The 26,267-nt window shown below is 33.9% G+C and overlaps 1 protein-coding gene across 2 annotated transcripts in view; it reads right to left on the bottom strand.

The window, feature by feature from the left end:
- Positions 1-13: 13 nt before the first annotated feature.
- The window catches only part of LOC136776946 (uncharacterized), a 28,668-nt gene continuing 2,414 nt past the window's right edge, over positions 14-26,267 (bottom strand). For both annotated transcript variants that reach the window (XM_066732887.1, XM_066732888.1), the window contains exons 2-4: positions 23,538-26,248; positions 9,242-9,402; positions 14-1,803 (exon numbers count right to left, since the gene is read on the bottom strand). In XM_066732887.1, coding sequence (XP_066588984.1) covers positions 1,744-1,803; positions 9,242-9,402; positions 23,538-24,798 — 1,482 coding nt within the window. In that variant the 5' untranslated portion in view covers positions 24,799-26,248 and the 3' untranslated portion in view covers positions 14-1,743. The remainder of the gene's footprint in view (positions 1,804-9,241; positions 9,403-23,537; positions 26,249-26,267) is intronic.

The raw sequence follows: 26,267 nt of genomic DNA on the forward strand, positions 1-26,267 counted from the left end.
TTTCCCCTTTCTCTACCAGTACCATTTTTATAATTCTTACAGTGAATTTTCTCCATAATTGGCAAGCAGACGTCAGTTTTGATAGAATTACTTTCAGCATTTTCTCACTTTTACTTCTTTCAAGCCAAGTGCAAGACTCTTGAAACTCGCTTATAGATTCCTGGATAACTTTATGTCGTTTTATCGTACTGCCGGTTCGCTAAACTTGCCTATCAGACTTCTCTCTCTTCCTCATGACATTTGCCACTTCGAGTCTCCCCCCTTACCAATCGATTTCCCTCTTTTTAGCTTTAGCTCCGATTTTTCAACAAAATAAAATGCCAATATCGAGTAGTACAAGGATATCTTGTTATTATAATTTAAACAAAATATTGAAAGGGGGGGGGGGGGGGGGAAATGTTGATTCAGAAAATACAGGATTTTGTAATATCAGTAAAAATTAGTTTTACTTCGTTTTTTTTATTTTATATTTCTGTTGAAATGGAACGAAATGTTTATAATTAATTTTGTAAAGCGATGCTGTCGAAGGAAAAGTACACGAAGAGTCTAACGGCGAGTTTGGCAAATCCGGCTTCGGGAGAACATCAGTCTCTATAGACTTTATGGCCAAACTCTATAATTATTTCATTTTTTTGGTTTATTAATGCCTTAGATTTTGTAAATAGAATATTCAACATTATTAAAATACTTGAAACAGTATTAATATTTGTGAAATAAATATCTCGATTAAAGTTAGGCTTATCCGAGCTCTGTATCTCTTATCCCCTTCCTTCTTCCTTTCCCCCTTTAAAGTTATTCTTATCATTAAACCCCCCCCCCCTCCTATCTTTACTCATACACTCTCACTAACACTCCACTTTTCAGCATATACATACACATAATATTGGTATCCCCCAATAAATCTATAAAAGAGAAGGAAAAAGTATATTGTTAATCCTATTTCTTTTGTCCTTATCAGCCTTAGAAATTTTAATTTTGAATTTAATTACTCCAAATAAAAAAAAAAGAGTTATAAATCAATTAATCAATAGGATCTTTCGTGCTTCGAGATACTTTGCTCAAATTCGAATAATTATCTTTCTCTCTCTCTCTCTCGCTCTCGCTCTTTAGTATTATATAGTATATCATATTATAATAAACTTATATAGTTTAAGTAAAGTTTAAGAACGGTAGACACTTAAACTTAACGCACATTAATTATATTTTTTCTCCTTCTGTCTCTCATCATAAAATGGCATTAGAGCTTAATGATTCTTATGGACTTCATTGTAGAGCCGTAAAAGTCCGGCCATACCCCAATTTGTACTCTGTATGAGGAGATTTGTTTATGATCATCAGCACTATCTCGTTTATTGATTTGTTTAGTATTTATTAGAATAATACTATAATATGCCTTCACTCGCGATACTCCCACAGCGTGCAAATACTCATTTATGTATCTCTTACAACATGGATTTTTCAGAATGAGTATTAGAAGAGAGATGGATTTTTTATATTCCACAAATTCCCTGCGATATATCATAATCATTTATTGGTTACTATATTTAATGTTAAATTTCATTTTTGGTTTTGGGAAAACAATCGACCACTCGTTCGTATAAGAATGAGCAAGGAACATAAAAACGATGCTCAGGGGAAATGTATTAAGGCATAAGGAAAGTACACTGAGGACTGTATGAAGTGCAAAGGTGCCAGTTAGTATTATTCTCTCATTATTCAGCTGGAAAACTCGAAATTTCATCATTAACGTCCTCTTGCCCATCGTAGCAGGGCATCTGCCAGCACGTCCAGATGTGCCTTTGTCTGAAACACGATAAATCATTTCTTATTATCTTTATAATTTATAGTTATATATATATATATATATATATATTTAAATATAAAAATGTTTATCCAACGAACATCGCAAAGCTATTAATCTCATAAACCTTTACATCGTTTTATGTCACTGAAATTTCAGTAGTACATGCATAGCAAAAATCAGACACGAGATAAAAATATGTTATTTTAAAACAAGTGGTGTAACATAACATTAAGCAGACAATTTTATCCGAACTAACAACATGTATATGTAAGCTTATATTATGCTGGGATTAAAATTAATTGGTTATAGAATTGATGCTGACACGTTTCATGCATATAATAAAGATATAATATCCTTAAACTAATTTAACTATTAGCAACCATATATTTGATCGAGCTTATTTACATTGTGCAACAATGCCCTACGGGACTAACCACTTGCATCATTATGCATATATAGTTGATTACATGTAACAACATGTATAGCACATTGTGTCTGGTAATTCAAAGCAATATAACTTTAGCAAACTGTTATTAACGCCATAAGATTAGGTTATCGAATGTATTAATAATAAATACTAATTTAGAACACGTGCCTTTTGTTGTTTCTTGCAAATAGTAAATATATACATCACAAAAAAATATATTGCAAAGTAGAACATCATGTAAAGAATAGGTTTGTTTGGCTATAATGTTCACTCTGCTATAGATGGTAGTTTAATAGAGAGTGTAATGATGACATAAGTAGTGTAGATAGAGCATTGAGCGTACAGTGGTGGTAACTTTAATGTAACAATAATGCCAGGTATTTTTGATGGATTCGCTATGTAACATTTAACAATAAGTGGAGCAGCGTAGAAAGAATAGAGTTGCGAAGGAAACGAGCATCAGTGGTAGTGAAGCAAGTAGTATAAGCTGAGAGTAAAGTGGCTAGTTGTAACGTTAAACCTTTGGCTTCTAATATCGTGCGAGATACGTGGTAAAAGACCGAGCAAAACTTGAAAGATTCTATACAAAAATTGTTAACTACAAAATAAAACGACGTCATAAAAGATTATTTACACTAATTTATTATACGAAACTCTTTCAGTAATTTCTCAGTTTTCGTGCAGGTTAAGACAATTTAATACTATATATGTATATTAAATACACATGTATATGTTTAAAATAATAATTAATTTGTGGAAAGAAGAAATAAACACAAAAATGAAGTTTGATATATAGTTTATGACTTAAGTTAAGATTTTTTCAGAAAATTCTTAGTTGGAAGAGAGAAGAAATGGAAAGGTCAGTAGAAACAAACTTACTTCGAAATCCGATTCACTACTTCCATGGGTATAGTTTTATTGGATAAATGATACGAGGGAGATAAAAATCCCTAACAATGGATCTATATATTAATAAAAAAATACTCGTCGACTCATAAAGTTTGTAAAAATCAGTACGAGAGTTAAAAAATAAAGTCTGATTTTTAAACAAATTTGTGGCAATAACCAATGTTATCGAGACCTACTTTTCACCTCATTATGCACAAAAATAAATATAAAAACCGAGACCAAGATAGAGGTAAGGTTTTTAATAATTAAAAAAAATAAACTAAAAAACTCCATCAATTTTATCATCTCCAATTTTAAAACAAATACAATATCAGGTCAAAATTTCAATATTTAAAACAAAAAGAGAATGCAGACCTCGATCGACTTTATCATTGTCAATTTTTTACCATAAAATCCCATCATTAGATCTAGTCTGGTCTTGATACGCAAAAACACATATATGCGATGTCAGTTCACATTTTTCGACTCGGGTAGTGTCTCCACGGTGACGTTGTTATGCTTTGTGTACATGACGTCGATACATCACAGTGTCTTTCGATATTCGATGAAAATGTACGTGCCTACGAAGTTGGAATAGTACATTTCAATGTCGAGTGGCTTACGTATGGTAAATGGTTCGTGTGCAAATTTAAGGCTGGGGGGGGGGGGGAGGGGAGGGGGGAAGAAGGATCGAAGCAAAACGTTCAGAATTTACAGAGTTGTTGTTAAGCTATTTATTAGGGAACGTTTTGTGGTTTGGAATGTGGCGATACTTGGTTTTCCTGTTATGGTCTAACGAGTGAAGCGTGGTAAACAAAAGTCGTCTAAAAATAGGCAAGTGAGGTCCTTGGAGAGAGTGCTGGGGTCTGGGGAGAGTCACGAGCTTGGAAGAAGTTCTCAGCTTTTGTGCCGCGTTAAACCGTAACTCTCCTAGAAGACCAGTAAGCCACGCGTGCTTTCTACGCGAAACTTTCAAAGGGAAATCCCTCCTTACCCGGATTTTGCATGCACCTTGCCCTATGGAACACAGCTGCAGCTTCTTCTTCCTTCTTTTCTTAAAATATCACCCCTTTTTACTCTTTCAACCCACGATGCAAAAAACGCTATGGGTTAGTTGGAAATTTTGAAAGGGGAATCCCCTTTTATTGAAATTTTTCATACATTTGGCAAATGCCACAGACGCCTTTCTTCTTTTATCAAAGTCTCATACATTTTTATTCGTGCAGCTTGTGAGTTAAGAACAAATGTTTCTCCACGTTATTTTCATTTTTTAAAAGAGAAATTCCTTTTTTTCAATTTTCTATTTATGTTGACTCGTGGATCACAAATTGTAACTGTTTCTCGTTTTACTTTTATTTTTGCAGCTCACGGATGCAAACAATGCTATGGGTCAGTTGGAAAGTTTGAAAGGGGAATCTTCCATTATTTAAATTCCTCGTGCATTTTTTCTTTTAACAAAGTTTCATTTATTTTTATTCATATAGTTTTTTTTGTCAAGGGCATATATCTCTATATACGTTTGTTTGATATATTTTAAGAGAAACCTCTTACCCGAATTTTGCATGCACCTGCTCTATGTGAATATAGCTATCATTTTTGTCCTCTCTTCTTTAAACTTTCACCTGTCTTTACCAAACCAGCGTACAAAATGTAATAAAAAATATTACTACACGATATTTAAAATTGTTTGAAGGGACCCCCCCCCCCCCTTTATTCAATTTTCAGATGCTGCATTTGCCCTCTCTTCTTTAAACTTTCACCTCTCTTTACCAAACCAGCGTACAAAATGTAATAAAAAATATTACTCCATGATATTTGAAATTGTTTAAAGGGAAACCCCTCTTATCCGAATTTTACATGCACTTGCCCTATGTGAATATAGCTATCATTTTTGCTCTCCTTTCTTTAAACTTTCACCTTTCTTTACCAAACCAGCATATACATGGTGATAAATAATATTGCTGGGCGATATTTAAAATTGTTTAAAGGGAGCCCCCTCTTATCCAAATTTTACATGCACTTGCCTTATGCGAACGCAGCTGCAACTACCACATACATTTTCCTGCTTTCTTTAAACTTTCACCCCTCTTTACTCTCAGCCAGCCTACGACGCAAGAAAAATGCTACTTCGCGTTAGCCTGAAACTTTCGCCTGGCAGAACTAATTTTCCAACGAATTCCTCGTTCAAATAGAGTTCGACGTAAATTGTGAAAAATTCCTGGACGGAAAAGTCGGTGAATCGGGAAAGTATCAGTTTCTTGGAGAAAAACAGTAGAATGGGGAAAGGGGGAGGGGGGGGGGAGGTAACTATTTTCCTTTGCGTCAATGCAACATTGAACGTTTCAAGGCTTCGATCCTTCCAATACGTAACTGATAAAATTTTTTGAAAGAGCTATAAAATAAATAGTATTTTTAAATACACACACACACACACACGACGATAAAAAAATGTCATTGATTAATGAGTTATGATATTAAGACCTATTATTAGCATTATAATTAAGAACTGAAGGTCGTTGTTTTTATTTCGCAGAAGAGACGTCATTTGTATTACGAATTCACATAAATTGTGAAAAATCAACGGTAGGACCTGTAATGTATCAACTCGTTATAAAAATGTTGGGTTAATGTGTGAGAATTTTTTTTTTTTTTTCTTTGCTAATAACAAATTGCCTAAGGATAATGAGGCTGAGAAAATGTAATTATAAGCTTAATAAGCAAACATCGTTCTTTTCTCATATTTTACCTTATCAAATATTGTGTGCAGTGAAACAAAGCCGAAAAGCCTCGGTATTTGGATCAATAAATAATAATTAGTGTTTTTCAACTCTCTCATATAATTATTTTTCGATAAAAACCTCTTTATTTTCCCTGCTGATAACAAATTGTCCAGAAATAATGAGGTTTTGCATACTGTACCATCGACTTAACAAATAACCATCGTCCTTTTCATTATTTTATCTTATTACATATTCGAAGCTGTAAAACAAAGTTGAAGAGGTCTCATTATTCAGGTCGATAAATAATAATTAGTAGACTTCTTACGTCTCTCGTCTAATTTCTTTCTGTAAAAGTGCCTCTTCGGGTTTTCCTTGCAAATAACGGAGTAACTGAGAGATGATAAGACTGGGAATTTTATTATCATATTAAGAGGAAACCGTGGTTCTTGTATTCTTATTTCACCTCATTATAAACCTGAATATATAGTAAAATAAAGTTATTATTGTGTTGGAAAACTCTCATTATTTAAATTGATAAATAATATATAGTAATTTGCAGGGCTTTTATTCAGCTCGCCTAATATGGTCTGAGATTAGGTTTGCAACAATAATTATATTTATTTGCATGGAATTAATAACAAACGAAAAAAATTAATATTTAATACCATCGCAATATTTTATCAAAAGTAGTCGTTATACGTGTAATAATACATTCCTTTTTAATTAATTAGTAACTTAGTGGTGTGACATGCAAATATTTGCAAAGCATAAACAATGAAGCGCAAGAAATAACTGACAGGTAAAACGAATGGTAAACAAATTTTAATTGAAAATACGAGCATCGCTTATTACAATTCTTTATAATATTTTTAAATGATTGATTAACATTCGACTCTCTTCTAAATGTACACAACAACAAACTTAATGAGTTTTAACAATAAATATCAGCGAACGTATAATTGCAATTGCGTTTTAATATTAAGCACCAGTTATACGATATTGGTAAATATATAATTACACAGTGATTAATTTTGAATCGTATTTTCCAACGGTGGTAGTAGTGATCACTGGTGAATCAAATTTAAAACGAACCACGTCAGCATGTGACGTTTTACGAAACACCGGAGGCTTCATCTGCACTCGACATTTTTTTAGTGGATCATGTATATATTTATCGTGAAAATATTGTGTACACGAGTAAACTAATCGAACAAACTTGTATTGTGTATGTGTGTGTGTGTGTGTATGCAAATTTTGACCTTTCAATATGAACAATGATTCAGGGTAGAAAAATGAGGCGTTGGAGGCATCCTCGAATTTCTAATAATATCAAAATTGTAATTATGGGCTAGCAAAGATTCCACTTGATATTCCATGCATAGCTATGAACAGCATACTAAGTGTTAAAGGGCTTAAATTGTGGTACGTGCAGAGGTAGCAAAAGTGTCAGGGGCCAGCTTGCAACGATAAATTCGTTCTACGAACTGCTCAGCTGCCCCGATGTCTCGTCTTGATAAATGTCAACCCTTCTCTTATAAATACCCAAATCCACCCTGTCCCTTCTCCACGGCAAGCTTTACGCTATTGCATAATCCACTTTTGATTTAAACAGAACCTTGATAAATGACTATTTTTTCCTAGCTTTTCCTTTGATAAATTACTACCCTTTGGTTTTAAATGTCTAACGTATTACGTAATTGCCTGATCCACTCTTTATCTAAGCAGAGAAATTTTATTATCGAGTTTAAAGTTCATTTTTCAAAATATTTATAAAATTTCTGGATGTTTGCTTTGCGAAATGCTATTTTTCTAATTTTCTCGTAACAAGCTACGCAATTGTATAATCTATTTTTTATCGAGCCAAAGAAATGGGATTTCAAACAAGTTTCAAATATTCACTCTGACAAATGATGAGATTTCGGTATAAATAAATATCGAAATTTGCCCTTTCCTCATAACAAGTTATACAGTTGCAAAATCCACTTGTGATTTGACTAGATAAATTTGATCACCGAATTCGTCTTAGGTTTCGAAATGAGTTTCAGTTTCTTCGGAAACTCTTAGATTCGAACGAATCTTTGAGTGAGCCAAGGATTGGTGGGCGTGGCTAAAAAGGTTATATCCTCTTATTTACAAAAGTTTTTTTTTAAACAATTTTAGTAAAAGAAATATGTAATTGGAAATGCATTTGAAGTGGAGTTTTCGCAGCAGGATAAAAAAGTATGAATATAACTCGAATAATATTTTATCATAGGCGTCCTTATACTGGGTGGGAAATTAATTCATATCAATAGAAATTGTAGATATAGCAAATTTAGAAAACACTTTTTTAGAACAACACAGAAAATATAATAAAGATAAGGTATCTTGAAAATATTGATTTTAAATTTGAGGTTATATTTAAAAGAACAAAAATAAAATGAACACTTTAAATGATTTCGTTGATGCTTTAAAGTCTCATGAAATATTGATATCTATAGCTAATAGAAAGCCAAGAATTAATTTTGTTATCACAATTATAAATTTAAAAATATTATCCAATTTTTAATTCGTAAAATTCCTTATCATTTTTATGGTATTCGACTTGGTAGAAATTAAAAGCACACATGGTATATTTTTATAAAACGTGCACAATGTATCTCAAGTAGAACGATATTAAATTAATCAAACACCTTTCTCCAGGGAATAATTAAGTATGAATAAAGACTTTTCGAATTTACTTTACCACGAGTGAAGGTGTGATATGACGTAATTTAATTTAAGTAGGTAGAGTAATGGAAGTTATTCAATAAGGCTACGTGAAATTTAAGTGTGGGTATTATAATAAAAGGGCATCTTGGCAAGTATGAAATTATAATGGATATTAATGCTAGATATGTAAATGCAACTACGAGAACTTGGAAATATGCAGAGAAACAAAGAGATGTAGAGAAAAAAAAGACAGAGAAAGAGTAGGGCGGGGGGGTATAAAAAAAGAGACAGAAGTGGGAGGAGAGTCAACTTGTCACAGTCAGAACTAATCTACTTTGACTATTTCACTTTTTACAGAAACGTTAACTCAGTGTTAACCATGAATCAAGTAACATATAATATAAGCATCTCTCTCTCCCTCCATCTCTTTTTTATTACATCACTATATAAAATGTAAAGAAAGAAAGCATTTATTATCGCACTGAAGTTTCGAACCAAATTTTTAATAATAATAAATAAATAAGCCAGCTGAAAAATTTGCGATATATATATATTTATATACATCAGAGTATGTGGAAATCAAGAGGCTACACCAACACAACAATTGGCCTTTGTTAAATATGTATAAAGAGGGGTGAAGCATTGTAGCAGGTAGATAAATGATGGTAGTGAAGTTGAGCAGTGGTAGCTATTCAGAAGAGTTATACTCACAGTTTTGTAGAACATGCAGGCTTGTCTATCCTCGTCTTCACCGGTGGGGCAGTCTATAAAACCATCGCACAATACGTGGTCGTCGATGCAGCGGTATCTGCCCATCCTATCAGCAGTTGGACACGCAAACCTTTCCATGCCGTCATCCGAGGCTGGGCACTCTGCGACAAACAACGCAAGAGAATTAACCACTTCACCCCAGACGCACTCACACCCACGCATTTCAACGTCTCACTCCAATACGAAAGAAAAGAGCAAAACTTTCGCCAATCCAATTCCCTCAGCTCTTCCTAATACTCGACGCTTTTACTTTTCAATTCAACCCACCACTACCAATCACAACAACAATAACAAAAACAGCAACCCCTGTCCTTTTAATGCTGAAGTACTCTCGCCTCGGGGAAATGGAGAAAAAGAAAGATATTTTGTAACGAACAATGGGCATTAGCGAGCTTGCAGTGGAAAAAGAGAGATGTCTGCTCAAAGCGAGACTAAACTCCTGACATGGAAAAACTACTTAAGGTGGGATTGTCATTTAAATGATTTGCAGTTTGGTATTACTTTAAGTATTTTTTATAATGCAATTAATCTCTTGTTTTTTTTAATTAAGTATTTGCTACTGTACAAAATTGTTAGATAAATAAGAAATCAAGTTTTAGGTTTCATCCTCGAGTATTTTCTTCTCAGGCAGATGAAGCAAAAGAAAGATATTTTGTAACGAACAATGGGTATTAGCGAGCTTGCAGTAGGAAAAGAGAGGAGTCTGCTTAAAGCACGACTAAACTACTGAATGGAAAGACTATTTAAAGTGAAATTGTCATTTAAATGATTTGCAATCAGATTTTACGTTAAGTATCTTTAATAATGCAATTAATTTTTCTTTCATTTTTTAATTAAATATTTACTGCTTTAGAAAACATTATAAAGTAAGAAATAAAGTTGTGGTTTTCATATTGGAGAATTTTCGCCTTTGATAGATGGAGAAAAAGAAATAAATTTTGTAACGAACTATGGACTTTGGCGAGCTTGCAGCAGAGAGAAATAGAAATCTGCTTAAAGCTAGACTAAATTCCTGACATATAAAATCTACTTAAAGTGGGATTTTCATTTAAATAATTTGCAATCAAGTTTTTCATTAGGTATTTTTTATAATGTAATTCATCCTTGCTTTTACTTTTCAATTAAACTCACCACTATACGAATCACACAAAAAATAAGAAATAGAATTGTAGTTTTAAAATCTTGGAGCACTTTCGCTTCAAGGCAATAGGAAAAAGAAAGACATTTTGTAACGAACAATGGGTACACAGTAAGCTTGCAGTAGAAAAAGACAGGAGTCTACTCAAAGCGAGACTAAACTCCTGACATATAAAAACTACTTAAAGTAGGATTGTCATTTGCATGATTTGAAATCAGACTTTACATTAGGTACTTTTTATAATGCAATTTCATTTCAACTTTTCGCAGTTGTCCTTCGTCCTTCCTTCTATACTTTTCAGTTAAACCCACCACTACACCAATCACTGCATAGTAACAAAAACAGTTGTAGATTTAACATTTGCCTCAGGGAGTTGAAGAGAAAAGAAAGAAATTTTGTAATGAACAGTGGGCATTACCGAGCTTACAGCAGAAAGAGACAGGAGTTTGTTAAAAATAAGACTGAACTCCTGACATGAAAAAAAAATGAAATAAAAATAGGATTGTCATTCATACAATTTGCAATCAAACTTTGCAGAAGGAATTATTTATAATCCAATTTCATTCCAACTTTTCGCAACTGTCATTCATCCTTTACTTTTATTTTGCAAGTTCACTCGGTGCATTATTTTCTGGAATATTTTCCATTCCTTTGTTTTAATCACTAATCGATTTAAATTTCTTTCTTTTTTCATTTGAAGATAAAAACATCCTTTTACCAAACAAACTTTTATAGTGACGAAGATGAAATGTTTACTTAATTAAACAATCCTTTTCTTACTTTTCAAAAATGATCAAGTCAAGAAAAAGGATAATACTATTAAAGTTTCGGTCTTATCCTACTTATAATTCTGATAAGACGTATGTAACAAGGAGTTATTAAGCTATTATTATATAAGAAAATAAATTACCTCACATCTGAAAAATATAGAATTTACTTCTCTTCCTAAAACAAAATAATTAGCTTCTCAATTTCACCTTAAATTGTCTTGATTCAAGTGAATCCCAATTTAATTAGTCCAAATTTAATTAACATTTACTATTCCCAATGAAATATTTATTTAATACCAAATGAATCCTTGATTTGATTAACTTACACATTTTTTTATTAATATTAGCTAAAATTTCTCCGCTCGTACAACTTTTACTTTTTCTCTTTATCCTATAAACGTACCAGAACAGTTTCCGTCCTTTATTTTCATTTCCGATATCCAATTGGGATTTCTTTCACCCTCGAATATAGCCGGAATAACGCGGTATTGGCTCTCACAGCTCGTTATCCCCAATTTTTTAATTGGCAATTCTCATTTACAGCGTCCCACGACTCTTTCTGGCCAGCTTTTAATAACCACGTTACTCCTAATTTCTAACTGAGCTCTCGTGGAAATTTCTAAAGTTTTCAAAGTATATACACTACCTAATTTCACCCAGTTTTCGCTATAGACGAAACTGTAATTTCAGTTCGAGTTTCTCCAACAAATAAATAATAGCAGAGGCGAGCAAATGAACCGGGAATTTCGTTCAAAGGTCTTCCCACCCCCCCCCCCCTTACTTCTCTTTCTCACTATTTGAAATTCCTGAAGGTTCGATTGCAAAAAAGTGCAGTTCGATTTCCAGGCAAATGAAAGTGCTACGTGATTGCAAGCTTTCATGGTTGGTCCGAAAAATAGCGAAAGGGAGAAATAAAACGTAACTGTATGGTAGCATATACATAGTATATATGTATACATACGTATGTATATATATGTCTATTGGAAAGTTCGACACTAAACGATGGCCCCTCGCTGTAAAACGATCAATTCTGTAGCCACTTCCGTTTTTTGTCTATATTTTTTGTCACTCCTATTTTTGTCCAGTAGCAAACTACGCAGACAGCGAACACATACAGTTACGCATTGCTATACACACATATCGATAGCTTTCATCACGAAGCATGAATCACAAGTGAATATTATCCTAATTGACGTTTCAAATTTACGTATATAATATAGCAGAATTCTGTAAAAGATGTGGAAATGAATAATTTTGTTAATTATTCTGTACATATATATAAAGCTAACAAATATTAATTCATTTTCTATGTAGGTATTGTACTAAATATGTATGTTAACATCAATTTTATAATAATAATTATAAAAATGATAATTATACAGTAATACAAAGATACATGAATATTTCCTTGGAAAATACGTGTAAAAGGATAATACCGAGGTCGAGAAAATATTTTCTTTATAGCTAGTAGAATTGTTCCACTATTTTCTAAAAAAAGATTATTAAAATCTAATTATTTTATACTAATTGCAAAAAAAAATACAATTCATAAAAGATAACGAATTACAGTACAATAGGTAGATGCTTATTATTACACTCGAATATGAATTTAGTGGTATATATATATAGCAACGTAATTGCCTAATAAAGAAATGTAGGATCGAATAAATTTGATCAAATTACAAAAATGTTCGAAATATTACATTTGATGAAAATTGAAAAAAGTAGGGGGGATTAAAAAATAATAAAAAAACTTTTCGTGCTAATAATTTTTAGCAGCAGTGTCTTTAGAGTTGGTAAAATTGTAGTAGTAGTATCGTCAGATCGATTTGATATTATCAATCTCTCATCAGTGTTTTTCGAGCTATTCTTAGAGTATAATAGCTACCCTTCTTGTGAATTTTTGCATTATTTCATTATTTAGCTGCTGCCTGAATTATAACACAATCCACTATAATTCGGGTGTATATTTGGTCAATTAGAACCTTCACGCCCAGGTCGTTTAAAATTAAGCTACGATAAATAATTATAACATTATCACTAGTTAAATCTTGCTACCACCCCCTCCCCCTCCTCATCCCTTCTCCACAGCTGGAAATTATATGCAAATCTTTCGGGCAATTTCGCAAACTTGAACAGGATTTAACCTCTGTGAGGGAATTCTTATCTCATCTGATGTCTCTCGGTAATAAGACTTTTAAACTGGATAGCGCTATAAATCAACGTCTTAAAAATAAATATCGGATTACCCCATTTAAAACATATCTTCCTCTTATACCAAGTTAAAATTAATCCTCCACTCAAATATACATAAATAAATATTTACAGTGACAATCGGGCACACTAAGTACACGAAATCTAATTGAAACTTTACAAATCGATATCATCCAACTGTAAGAGGAATAATTAAATCATGAAAATTAATCATTCATGAAGATAGTTTAACTGGGAAATCTTTCAGGAGTTGTGGCATGCTGGACTATTTAGTTGTATATTTTCATACAGTGTCCCATGATGGAAAATTTTAAATACAATGAGTGTCAACGAAATTTCACTCAAATTCCAAGCTACCTTGATATTTTCACAAATTTTCTATGAACCAAACTGACATTATTTTCAGTTTGATGTTCAAAGCTATAGCTTTGTTTGATAATGTACTATTTCCTCACCTTGTAATGTCAAGCATTTTCGAGGATAAGAAAGGTTTATGGGAAAGGTAGAAACGTGCGTGTATATGTGCATACACGAGTCGTGAAACAATTTTCATCGCGTTTATTCTTGATGATGGTGCAGAGTTGTTGAAAAAGACATTTTGCTGCACGTATACACATCTATATAAAAGTGTGACGTATACTCCAGGGACCAGAAACTAGCGTTATCATCTCTTCAGTAAATTCCTTTTATGTTGAATTATAGATAAATATGATATACATTTAAGCTTATGTGCCTGGAACTCAAATTTATATATATATATATATATATATAGTATGCGTATAGTGGAAGTACTGTGGTTTAGCTTTTGGCTATTAAACTTTATAGGCGTGTAGTTACAGATGTCCTTTTAGGAGACATTTGCAATACGATTTGAGGAAGATATGATAAAGGGGGTTGTAAGATTCTATAATGACTCGTAACATAAATCCAATGCAACTAGAATTGCTAAAAGATGCTAGTAAAGATTATAATAAATTTATGGAAATCTAGATTAATTGTATTTAAATTTTATAGGTTTGTGATTATACAAATGTCCAGTGGGAAATATTTGTCAACGTTACATCAGGAAGACTTGATAATTGAGGACTGTATGCAAGATTGTATGTGTGTGTGTGTGTGTGTTGGTGGGCTATTATATTAATTCAATACAGTTGCAATTGCTGGAAGGTGATTTTCAAAAGTAAAAACTAATCAATTTATGTAAATCTGGATAAATTGCCCCAAATTTTTCTAAGTGCTTCGTGCCATTATTCCCCTTTTTGTGTCTGTGTGTGTCCATGAGAGAGAGAAAGAGAGAGATAGAGTGGGGGGAGGGAGAGTGTCCCCTGATTAGCATAGCAATTTGGATGCAAACGAAATTGCAGTGTGAGATCTGCTGGAATATTCTTTTACAGAAACTTAAAGAGATTCCAACATCTTTAACAGGTAATATTATCGTGTCGAGTGTTACAGGGGTTAAGCTCAAATATTGATCAGCCTCTCGAGTAAATTCTTTTTCACCCTTGAAATCCTTTCCCTACATTACCAGGTTTTCATCAGAAACATACATGAGTAATGCTCTTTACTTTATTTTTTATTCTGTCTCACAATAATTTTCATGGGAAATTTTAAAGAGAATTTACCTCTTTCCACTTTTTTGATTTTTAAGAGAGAAACTGTTGAACCAATTAGGATAATTAAAATTGCCCGAAGACATTCATGGTGATGTTTAACGCATTAAATAATTTAAATGAAACTTTCCTCGTATTCTTTATCAATGTAGACTGTAGTATCACCTGTCTCTAGAAAGAGAGTCGCTTGCTCACTTTGATATAATAGACTTTTTACTTGATTAATTAAAACTAATAAAACTTTCCATTTTTATTTATTAGTCAATGAAAATGTCTCAGCTCCCTGGTGACCGAATTCGTTTCAGCGAAGAACGCTTTGAAAGTTTCAAACGTGAGCAAAGCCACTTGGTGAAAAAGTTGAACTGCCCTTTAAAACTTAATTATAATGCTAAATTACATCACAGACGATCACTTATTGTCAGTAAGAAAATTTTAAATGTCGTGTAAAAAGTTTCAATAAAGTTGAAGAAGCTTCCAAAGGAAAAATAAAGTATTTTTTGTCTGACTCTATCTCTCTCCCTTTCGATGTGTTTTAGTATTGGCAATATCACGAGGAAAAAGTGGAGAACCGTTTTATGATAAAATTATAGCCACACGATGGATGACTTTATTTGAAAAGGAAGCGAGAAGAAAATGTTATAGGATGAAATAAAGTAAATGAATTGACAAGCGAGTGTTTTATTCGACTAAAAAAAAATTAAAAAATAATATGTAATCGTAATAAAAATTGATTGATGTAACGAACTTTTATTTAGTTTAAACGTCAGTTAAAATTTTTCCAAGTGTGCTGTTAACCAAATAAAATGCAAATAAACGTCGAATTTTAAATACGGTTTCAATGATATTAACAACAAAATCACGAGAATTTGGATTCCTATACAGTAGTATGTGCACAGTGTATAAATTTGCATGGGAAATAAATTACATGGTATTCACAGCAGCTGCGAATAAAACGAGTTATCTCGATTTTACCTATTTCTAATTACTCGTGCAAGGACGTTTTTAGTCGAGAAGCGACCCAGTTAACAGGTTTTAATTTGCAGTAAAAATAAAGCAAATCGTTAAAATTATAAAGCACCTAAAATTATCTCAATACTAAGCAGCTTTCTTATATAAAGTCAATCTGCTCTTGAGAACTGCTTATCGATTAAAAAAAATGCAGGAAATAGTCTCAGATGATTTGTGCAAAGAACAAAATTTTCTAAGAAAATATATTTTTCAATTAAATATAAGTAAATTAATAATTATAGTAAAATCAATAATCTATATTATTTTGTGTGTATCAATTATGTATTTCTATACAAACATATATTAATTGAGATCGTCACAATATTGATTAAACCAAAAACTCCACATAAAATGAGTAAATAAATTGATATTATATTGAAATATATACTAATTTAACTTAATTCCCCATGGTGCAATAATAAATAATTGGGTAAAAATATATTTATTCGATCGGCCTTTTGACATTTTATCGTCAAGCAATCTTAGAGTTACGTCACTTTTGTCCTCACTCAATACCGAATACTTTCAGTCTCAAACAAATTTATTAATCCACATACAATCTAGTCGTCTTAATCTTCCTTCAGGATCATCCTCATCGAACCAAACAGTTATTGAAATAATTTTCAAGAGTTAAAATAAATTGTTACATGTTCCTGCATTATGTAATGTTTGTACAGTAAATATTTACAAGCTTGTTAATCCATAATGCAATATAGTATTTTCAATTTTCGATCAAACTTGTCGAATCAGTATTCTACAGGAATGATTGTTAATCAACCATTTTATAAACGTTATATGCCTGCGTTATCTTTGTGTAAAATCTACATAATATAGTATATATCTTTGAAACAAAAGATATTAGATAAAGCTCGACAGAACACGCGATGTTCACAGGAAATTCATTAGGAACGTATCTTTGACACGCCTTAGGTCATCCGATAGATGCCTCTACAACTATAAATGGAGCTATTTTTCTTCACTACCCATTCATTCAAATTTTCATTAATCATACCAATTTTCCTGGCTCGAATTAACTTCCAATTGACTTTGTAGCTTCCATAGAATGATGTTTCGCTTTTTTCACCGAAGCCTGGAAAATATCACTCTTGTTACGATCATTCAACACCATTATTCTAACATGGTATAAGCTTTTAACACGTTTGTTAAAACTTCGTTGCAAAACTGTCAATTTTTTCGAGGTATCAACGAAAAGATATCAATAAATGTCATGTACAGAAAAAACTTTGATGTTTGTACAAATATGACATTTAGTATTGAGCTTTGACATGACAAATAGAAATGTCAAAAAAGAAAAGTATAAAGCTTTGTAAAGTCGATTAATTGCCTCGGTGAATACTGGCCAATAGGAGAAGGTCACGTGATTGCTCTATTGATCACTGACCAATAGGAATTCAAGAATAAAATAATGTTTATAATATTTGTTTCGTTATAATGACATTATATAAATTTCGATATTAATTTCGAGTAAGCATGATTCAGCCTTATATTTGGCGTATACATAAGAATTATAATCAAAAGTGATAACTAATTAACGCAATAAAGGCTTGTCATTTCTATCTGCATCGTAAAAGAAAATGCTTTTCTAAAAATAAAAAAATGGATTCGCAGTTTTTGCTTCGAGGTTTCAGTATGATTAACATTTCAGAGAAAATAAACTTGAACCCATAATCTTTTGCCAATATAGAGAACTGTTGCAAGCTCTTTAATACCAACGCTGGATCATATTGACTCAACTGTCTTTTTACTTTGATTTTTCTTATCTTGAAAATAATATAGAAACTTCTTTTCCTAGTTTAAGCTTTTTGTTATCATTTATAATAATAATGTATTTTACAGCTAATAACCTTTGGTTTTTAAAGCTAAACGAAGACGTTAATTTTTCTCAATAATTCAAAATTACAATTTAAAAGTTAAGGATGAATAGTACGACCTCTGCTCTATACAGCAAGTAATAAGCTGTTGCTCTTTGTTCCTTTACTACTTGCTGTGAAAAAAGCATTTGGTTTAACAGCTTTAAACTTATTTTCCCTTTTTTTCTAATTTCGCATACGTTTATAGGCAACCCTCGTGTATAATAAAAGCCTTAATTATTTCCATTCAAATTGGATTAAGCTGATGGATCGTTGCTTTCTGCTCTGTTCTTTGTTATACGCGAAAATACTAAAAATTAATCTGTTTCTTCCTTCTAGTTGTCTCGTGGCTGTGTCGCGACTAAAAAGAATTTTTAATGTATTTAAATATATAATATGGCGTTATAAAAGCCCACAGAAAAGGCACCTGAATTAATTTTGGTAGAAACAAACGTTTTGTGGTATAATTGAACGTTAAATGGAAAGTTTTGCCAATGTTATTTTTTGTTGGAAAACTACAAATTAAACGTTTTGCATTTTTTAATTTCTCACATTACTTCGATTACGTCTCTCTTGGTCGATTTACTTTTAACAAAAGCATATATAAAAGTTTCTCTGCTCTCCCCCCCCCCCCCCCTCACTCTTTGGACGAAACCCTTCATCGTTCGCGAGTTAAGATTTTTCTTTAAATTACTTTTTATGCTCACAAAAAAAATTCTACGACCCAGAAGCTAATTCGCACATTATGTTATCTCAGCGATCACGACTGGCACATTATTTGCACGAAATTAATCCTATAGTTAAAAAAATGTAACATTCATAATTAATTCGAAAGCAGTTTAAAACCAGATGTAAATAACCAGTTTTATTTACAGCTTCCAGCAATATTGCTCGCATCAAATTTATCACAGGCAAATATTTATTGGCAATTTAAGGTCGAACGTTTTTTTTCTTTTGCACCAATATTTATTCAAATTGGATAAACGATGAGTATTATGATCCATCTATAGACCTTTCGATTTGTTGTTATTTTAAGAAACGTGTATCTTTTTTTTAATAAAAACTAATCGATTTGAGTGCAAAGCTTTCTATTTGCTCTTACAAGAACTGGATAACCGAGATGAAGATAAATACAGGAAACAATGATTCATTCTACTATTTATTATTTTTCGCTGCTGGAAAATTGTTTTTACAAGCCTGTAGTCGTCTAAAATAAAATAAACGCGAGTCTCTTATTCGATTTATAATAATATTTGTAACAATATTTTTAAAGTAAAAACTGTAAAGCCGGAAAAAGGTCATTGACCCTCGTCCATGGCTAATATTAATAATATACAGATAACTAAAAAAATATTAGATAGAATATTCAAACACAAGAATGAAATAACAAAATCAGAAACCTTCAGATTTTAATGAAGCAAATATTAATATTTCAAATTAATCATAAATAAAACAGAAAAAGTAATGTTAATATTAATTAAGCAACCTCGCCTGCTATTGTACCGAATAAAAAAAAGCTTTAAGAATATGACAAGCAAAAAGGGTGAAATGATATTTCGGCCAAAATGAATGCAGTGTATTATCAGTAATAAAAATGCGTTCCATCATATGTGTATGCAGAACATTTATCTCTGTCGAGGCTAATTGGCAGAAGCGAGAAATGATATCGAACCAGTTAATCGATATGTGGATTTAATACCACCCACGTATGCCATTACGTAACAGAAAATAGTTTTCGATATAAGAAATATCGATGAAGACGAATAGATCAATAATTATTAATATTTAAAGGTCGAGTGTTGATATTTTGGACGATAATTTAAATTTATAATTAATTTGCAATTGCTTAGGCTACAAAGGTGAAAATGTAATTCATTTTATTCACGGTATGCACATACACACGTATATAGAACAAAACTGAATACACCTGTTGCACACACCTGCACACATACATAGGGGGAGGGGGTGGCGAAAAATGATCCGTGTATAATTATAACGACTTTAGTTCGATGATCAAAATGAACATTGGTTCGCGTGAAACCTGCAATAAACTATTGAAACGTGCTATGAAGCGAACCATTCATTTATAGTCACCAAGACCGTTGAAACGTCCATTCCATTTTGCAAATTAAATTCATCCTCTACCGACGATTAACTTTAGAAAAACTCTATTCATTTCCTAAAACGTTTTAATATAATATACAGGACGAATGCCAATCCCAAATTGACAAATTGGGGTGGATATTCTGTGAAAAGTTGTACAATAATTTACAGGCTTTTGTTAAAAAATATTAATTAAGGATTGATAATGATTTTTTTATAGAAGAATTATTTAACAATTTATAGCTCGTTATTTATAATCCACGGATGTTTGTAAAACTTTTCTTGTTTAACAAGTGGTAGGGTAGTTTGTAACTAAAATTATTTTGAAACAATTGTTTTAAAATGGCTGAATGAAGTTTTCTTAAACCTGATCTGTGTGATAGCACTGTACTTTTCACTTGGAATTTTCTACCATGATTTGAAAGCGTATATAGATGTGCAAACAATAATATGTGAATGGTAAAGTAAACAATGATGCAACTAACACACGATGAAGGTAGTAACACCACCTGTTGCTCTCGATTAATATTAAACTTATGCTTCCCAGAATGTTTACGTATTCTCTAAAGCATCAAGAAATAATACGTTGAAAATATTTACTACAAAATGATAACAGTTTCAATATAAATCTATCAGTGGTTAAATCTTGGTGCAATCTTAATAACATATGAATATTTTTACTTAAATAAAGAGCTTATTGCAAAAATGTTCAGTTGTAACATTAAATACTGTCATATAAAAAAAGAACATCATTACTACTGAAAAAAAAAAAAATATTTTTCCAAGAAAATTCAGCGAAAATCTGTATTTGCAATTCGTTGTTGTCTCAACACTACTAAATATTTATAATCACCTTAAAAGAGTTAACAAAAATCCTAGTGTAAGAGAGGAACACGATAAATCTATAAGGACGAAAAAAAGTGCTGGCAAAGTAAACGCGACCCATCTACTTTAATATGGCACGCATAAAATATTTTATTAACTCGTTAAAGTCCCATTGCAAGCATTGCGAATCGCCCAAATATTCGTCAGCTGTACGAAATTTGATAACGTAAATTTTACGCAAATTTCTTGGCACTCGTTCCATCGTATACTTGTTGAAGATTTTAACGAAACGAATGACGAGGGGAAATTATTATTGGAACGCCCCTGAATTTTCTGCATTGGGAGGACACAAACGAGGAGTTTTTATTGTTTCGTTTGAAGCCAACCAACGAGGTTTGACGAAGGCTAAATTGAAATGAATGCGACGAGTCCCAGTAGCGTGGAGTGGCATTGGAGAGTTCGTTGAAGGGAGATAAAAATATTTGACGCTTTGCTAAAAATAAACCTGGAGCAGACGGAGGATTAGAGAAATGGGGGTGAGGGGGGAGGGGGTTCATATAAAATTCTTGTTAAATCGAGAACGTTTCCTTCTCGACAAAAGTATGGTGAATGGAAATGTGGGTGTGTGTTTACGTGTGTTAGAAATGGGGGGGTGGGGGTGTGGCGAGGGTGAGGGTAGTGGATAAACCGATGACGCGAATAAGATTGGCCCAGGGAAGGAGGAGGCAAAACTCAAGAGATTTTTCTTACACTGTTTTCTCATCCCAGCTTTATATTATACTTTCTATCAGTCTACTGGCCTTCCTATTTCTTCTTCCCCCCCCCCCCCCCCTCCCACCAGCCCTCTCTCTTATTTGACTCTCCGCCTGTTGCTTTTATCACGAAGCTTATATATTATACTTTAAAGTGCAAAGGAACGTCGCGTTAAACGCAATTTAATCCTGCGGGAATAACTTTACTCGAATGCTGCCTTTTTCTTCCTCTTCAACGTTTTTACCACTACGCTACGCATCTCTCTGATTTTCCCCCTCCTCGACGCCTTTACCCACGACACCTCCCTCTGAATTTTTTCCTTTTTTTCTGTCACTCCTCGACGTTTTTACCACGGCGCCACGCCTCGTTGATTTTTTTCACGCTTTAAACAAATTTTCAGAAAGTGGCGGCGCTCGAATATTGCGCCGGGCTATTTTTATTTTATACCACTTCCGACGTTTCCAAATTTTATTAAATCTCGTGCTACGGGGGTCCCACTGTGTGATGCACTTAAGTTTTTTAAATCGAATTTTTGAAGGTATTTTTTTAGTGGAAAATGTGGGGTATGTAGTTAGGGGTGGAAGTAAGTTTAGATTGATTATTGAAATGAAAGGAGAAGCAGGAGTAATTTACCCAAAGGGATGAGAAATAATAAAGCACGAGTCATTATCATTTTCAATTTATAGTTGTGGTGTATTACGAAAATTAAAAGCTTTTGCCTGGTAATATTACCAAGGTATATACGTTGGACATTCTCCTTAAGGAGAAAAGACTGAAACTGGTCAGACGTTAATTTATATTTATAGAGAAGCAGTCAGAAACTCGTGAAGTGAACTTTGCAGCAAAACTTTTCGCTGCTATATGTATAACTGCAATCTACGACGAATAAGATGGAACTTTAATTTTCTAGCAATCTCAAGAGTAGCCTGCGAGGATACGATGATTGACTGTGTATAAGATTTATATAGGGTATGAAAGAAAAATTACACAAAACTGAAAATTTTATCTTGCACCTTTCACTTTTCAATAAAATCTGACCAGCTGATCGATTGGGCTATCAAATAGTCTCTAAAAATGATGAGATTCCAAGATAAACAATCAAAAATTTCTGAGAAAGCAGCTCACTTAATTTGATCTGTATAGCGAATAGAAGCTGATCGGTCAAAGTTAGTCGATCGGTTAAAGAGTCGCGCTTGATGAAAGTCAAAAGAAGAGAAGAAGTAAAGTACGGTTAAAAAATATAACCTTCTTTAACTAGCAATACTGTCCAACTCGAGTAGCTCGACTCGTAGCAAATTTTACAACATAGCACTTTACGTCAAAGTAGTGAAAAGTGAAATTTAAAGAAAATTTTATTACGATCCCGCAAGACGGTCTAATACTTTCCCGATTACTTCATGGACATCTCAAGTGTGACAAAGCTAATAATCTTAAAAGTTCAAACCTTTCATAAAAATATCTCTCGGAGATTTCAGCATTTTGCCTTTTCCCCAGGTTTAATCTTCACAGTTGAAAAGTTACGGACTGATAAGGATGAGAGATTGGATTTTTCAAGGCAGCTTTAATCTTTAACGTACTGAAGATTCTTTCGTTGCTTTCTTGTCATGGATCATCCGTGCGTCTCTTTTATTTTTCAAGCACTGTGTTACGTACAGTACATATATACATACAAAATGCTAAAAATGAGAAGATACTATGCCCCATACGTTTCGAGATTCATAAAACAGTCTTGAAGTATCTCAAACCACGTTAAAATTCAACAAATACAACGAACGCCAATTTTTCGAAACAATTCAAAATTTCAAGAAAGGATATCTCGAGAACTACTTCACCGATTTGAGCGAAACCTGAAGCGTTGTAATCAGAGAGACAAAAATATTATTAATGATGAAAAAACGCAAATGACCTTGTCGCGACCTGTATACTCAAAAAATCAGCACTCACCTATTTGGGGCACGTCGTACTGTCGGTTACCCCTGGCTGATCTGAGCATAAATTGGGATGCGATGCTGGCACCTTCGAGGGACCCTGAAGAGGTCGCCGAAGATGAAGAAGATGACCCTGGCTGATTGTGCGCCGCTACCGGAGCTGAAGCATCCTCGTACTCAAGTCCGTTTCTTCTACCAAGAACCATCTGATTTCTCTTATTAGGTGAAATCTTGGAGGAATCGGAGCTCGACAGCAGCGACGATGACGACGATGACGACGATGCTGATGAGGAGGAAGAAGAAGCAGCCACAGACGGAATCTGAATCGGCTCGTAGAGGAGTGGCCTGTGGAAGAACCTTCCACTTTGGCCAAGAACATCGTGGCCATAAGAATCCGCAGCTCGCTCGAGACTAAGATCAGTCTTGATGCTCCTGGCGGTCGTACTGGATGTGGTGGCCGACCCCATATTGACGTTACTACTGATTCCTCTGGTACCACTATTGGTAGCACCACTGCCACTAGCGCTACTTCTACCACTGCTGCTGCTGGAACCACCGATACCAATACCATCACCGTTACTACCATCACTGGTACCACTACTGATAGCAGATTTCCTCGTGGAGAAAGAGACAGCTGGGCTGTGGCCGAAGAGGTCATCGAGGTTGGACGACCTGGCTTCCGGTCCATACATGAGCACCGCTGGAAGGTCCAGTATCCTCTTGGCAGGTCTGACCAGATGGCCCAGGCTGGCCAACTCCAGCTGTTGCTTCCTCGCCCTGTTGTGATGTTCTCCAATCAGACTGGCGTCGTCATAGACGAATGGCTGGTGACCCGGAGAGGTCAGGTATTCCGGATAGAGGACGTTGAGGACCGCCGGGGACAGAGCGAAGAAAAGGTTTTCGAGTTCCCGGGGCTCGCCGATTATCTCGTCGATCAATACGCTCGTGGGGGACCTCGACGAGGAGACCGAAGGACCGTCGTTGTTGTAGACCATCCAATCCGATAATTCGTCCCTGTGAGAGCCCCCGTAAGGATGCGTCCTGCCTAGGTGCAACAGGTTGCTACCAGTCCCCCCTCCCCCTTTACCTCCCCCTCCACCTCCACCCCCAACCGAATTTAACTCGTTGCCCTTTCGATAGCTCACGCCATAAGGATATTCCTGACCAGCTCTTAGGAATCCTGCACGGTGCACGTTACCACCAACTGGTCGATTCCCCAATGTCAGAGCCCATCCAAATCCTGCGAACGTTAATAGCCATATCACGTAGATCGCCATTTCTCTTTTCGTTTTTATTTTCTCTTATTTCTTCTTCTTCTCTTTTTTCTATAGCTTCCTTTTTTTATTTCCTCTTCTTCCACTACTTTTTCTATTTGCTCCTTACCCTCTCTCTCTCTCTCTCGATATTCTCCACACTTCCAAGGCTCTTTATAATCCCTCAAGCTTTTCTTCTGTTTCTCGATACCTATCCAGCTATGTATATATATATATATGTGTAGGTATTACTGGCTTTCTATCGTTCGTTAACCTTTATACACACGAGCCTACCCCTTCCAGCTATCGCCCTTTCGCCTACACTTATTATTCTTCTACCTGCCTCCTATATCAACCTTACTCTATTGCTCTAATTTATACTCGAGACCTTCGCACCTCTATCACTAATTCCTCTAATTTCTCTCACCCCTCTCCCTTTATCTATCTAATCTATCTAGCTTTCTAGCTCTACTGAAACTCTCACTAATACTTCTCGACCGGTCTAACACCGATCTGATCACTGAGCTTCGATTATATAATTGACCTATTCCAGTGATAACAAACTTTCCCTCTTGCTTTCTTCACTCAACATATACATATATCCTCCTCCGTTCTGCTTTGTTGATCAGCGTTTGATTCTAAAGCGTCCGCGTATTAAGCTCCAGTTAGGCCGACTTTTGCTTGATTTTTCTACTACGCTAAATAGTTTTTTCTCTTCTACGAGTAAAACGACGATCGAAAATTCGAGAGAGAGAGAGAGGGAGAGAAGAGATAGAACGTAATATATTGGAAGGGTAGAAGAAGACTATGCGGATACACGAGTTGATCGTTTGAAAAACGAGTGAGAGTTTTCAATAGAATTTGAGCTTAATAATATCTTCTTCTTTGTCTAGCTCCTCTTTGACCCTCTCTACTTTTTCTACTTTTCTCCTTTTTTCTTCCTTCTCTTCTGCAAATTTCTTCCAACCTCTCTTAGTCTTCTTACTCTAGTTTTCTTCTGCTATCCCTTTCTTTGTACAGCTAACCCTATATATATATATATATATATATATATATATATATTTATATATATATTTATATATATATATATATATATTTATATATATATAGAACAGCTACAACTAGCACACCAGGCACAAAAACGTTGACCACTCGATGCACAGCTTTCTCTCTTCAGGCTGTAGAGAAATCTACAGCTCGGTATTTTCCACTGATCGTCAGACTCTCTTTCTCTCTCTATGTTATATCCTAGCTAATTGTTCTCTCAAAGAACACACTAGATTTCCCTCCTTCTTGTGGCTTAATCTCTCTCCCGTTTACTCGAACGTTGAGCTTCTCTACTTAAATGGGCTATTATATCACACATGCGTCGTTTGATTGAATATCTTCATAGTCCTTAATGGAAAATTAGGCTTGCTCTTGATCCTGTTGTTCTTGTCCACTTTGCTTGTGTTAGGTGTAGATGAGCGAGGTCCTGAAATCAGGCCATTTAT

Source organism: Prorops nasuta, unplaced genomic scaffold (assembly GCF_024137725.1).
Source record: "Prorops nasuta isolate Cenicafe-Biocafe unplaced genomic scaffold, Cenicafe_Pnas_1.2 PNAS00010, whole genome shotgun sequence".
NCBI classification, from domain to species: domain Eukaryota; kingdom Metazoa; phylum Arthropoda; class Insecta; order Hymenoptera; family Bethylidae; genus Prorops; species Prorops nasuta.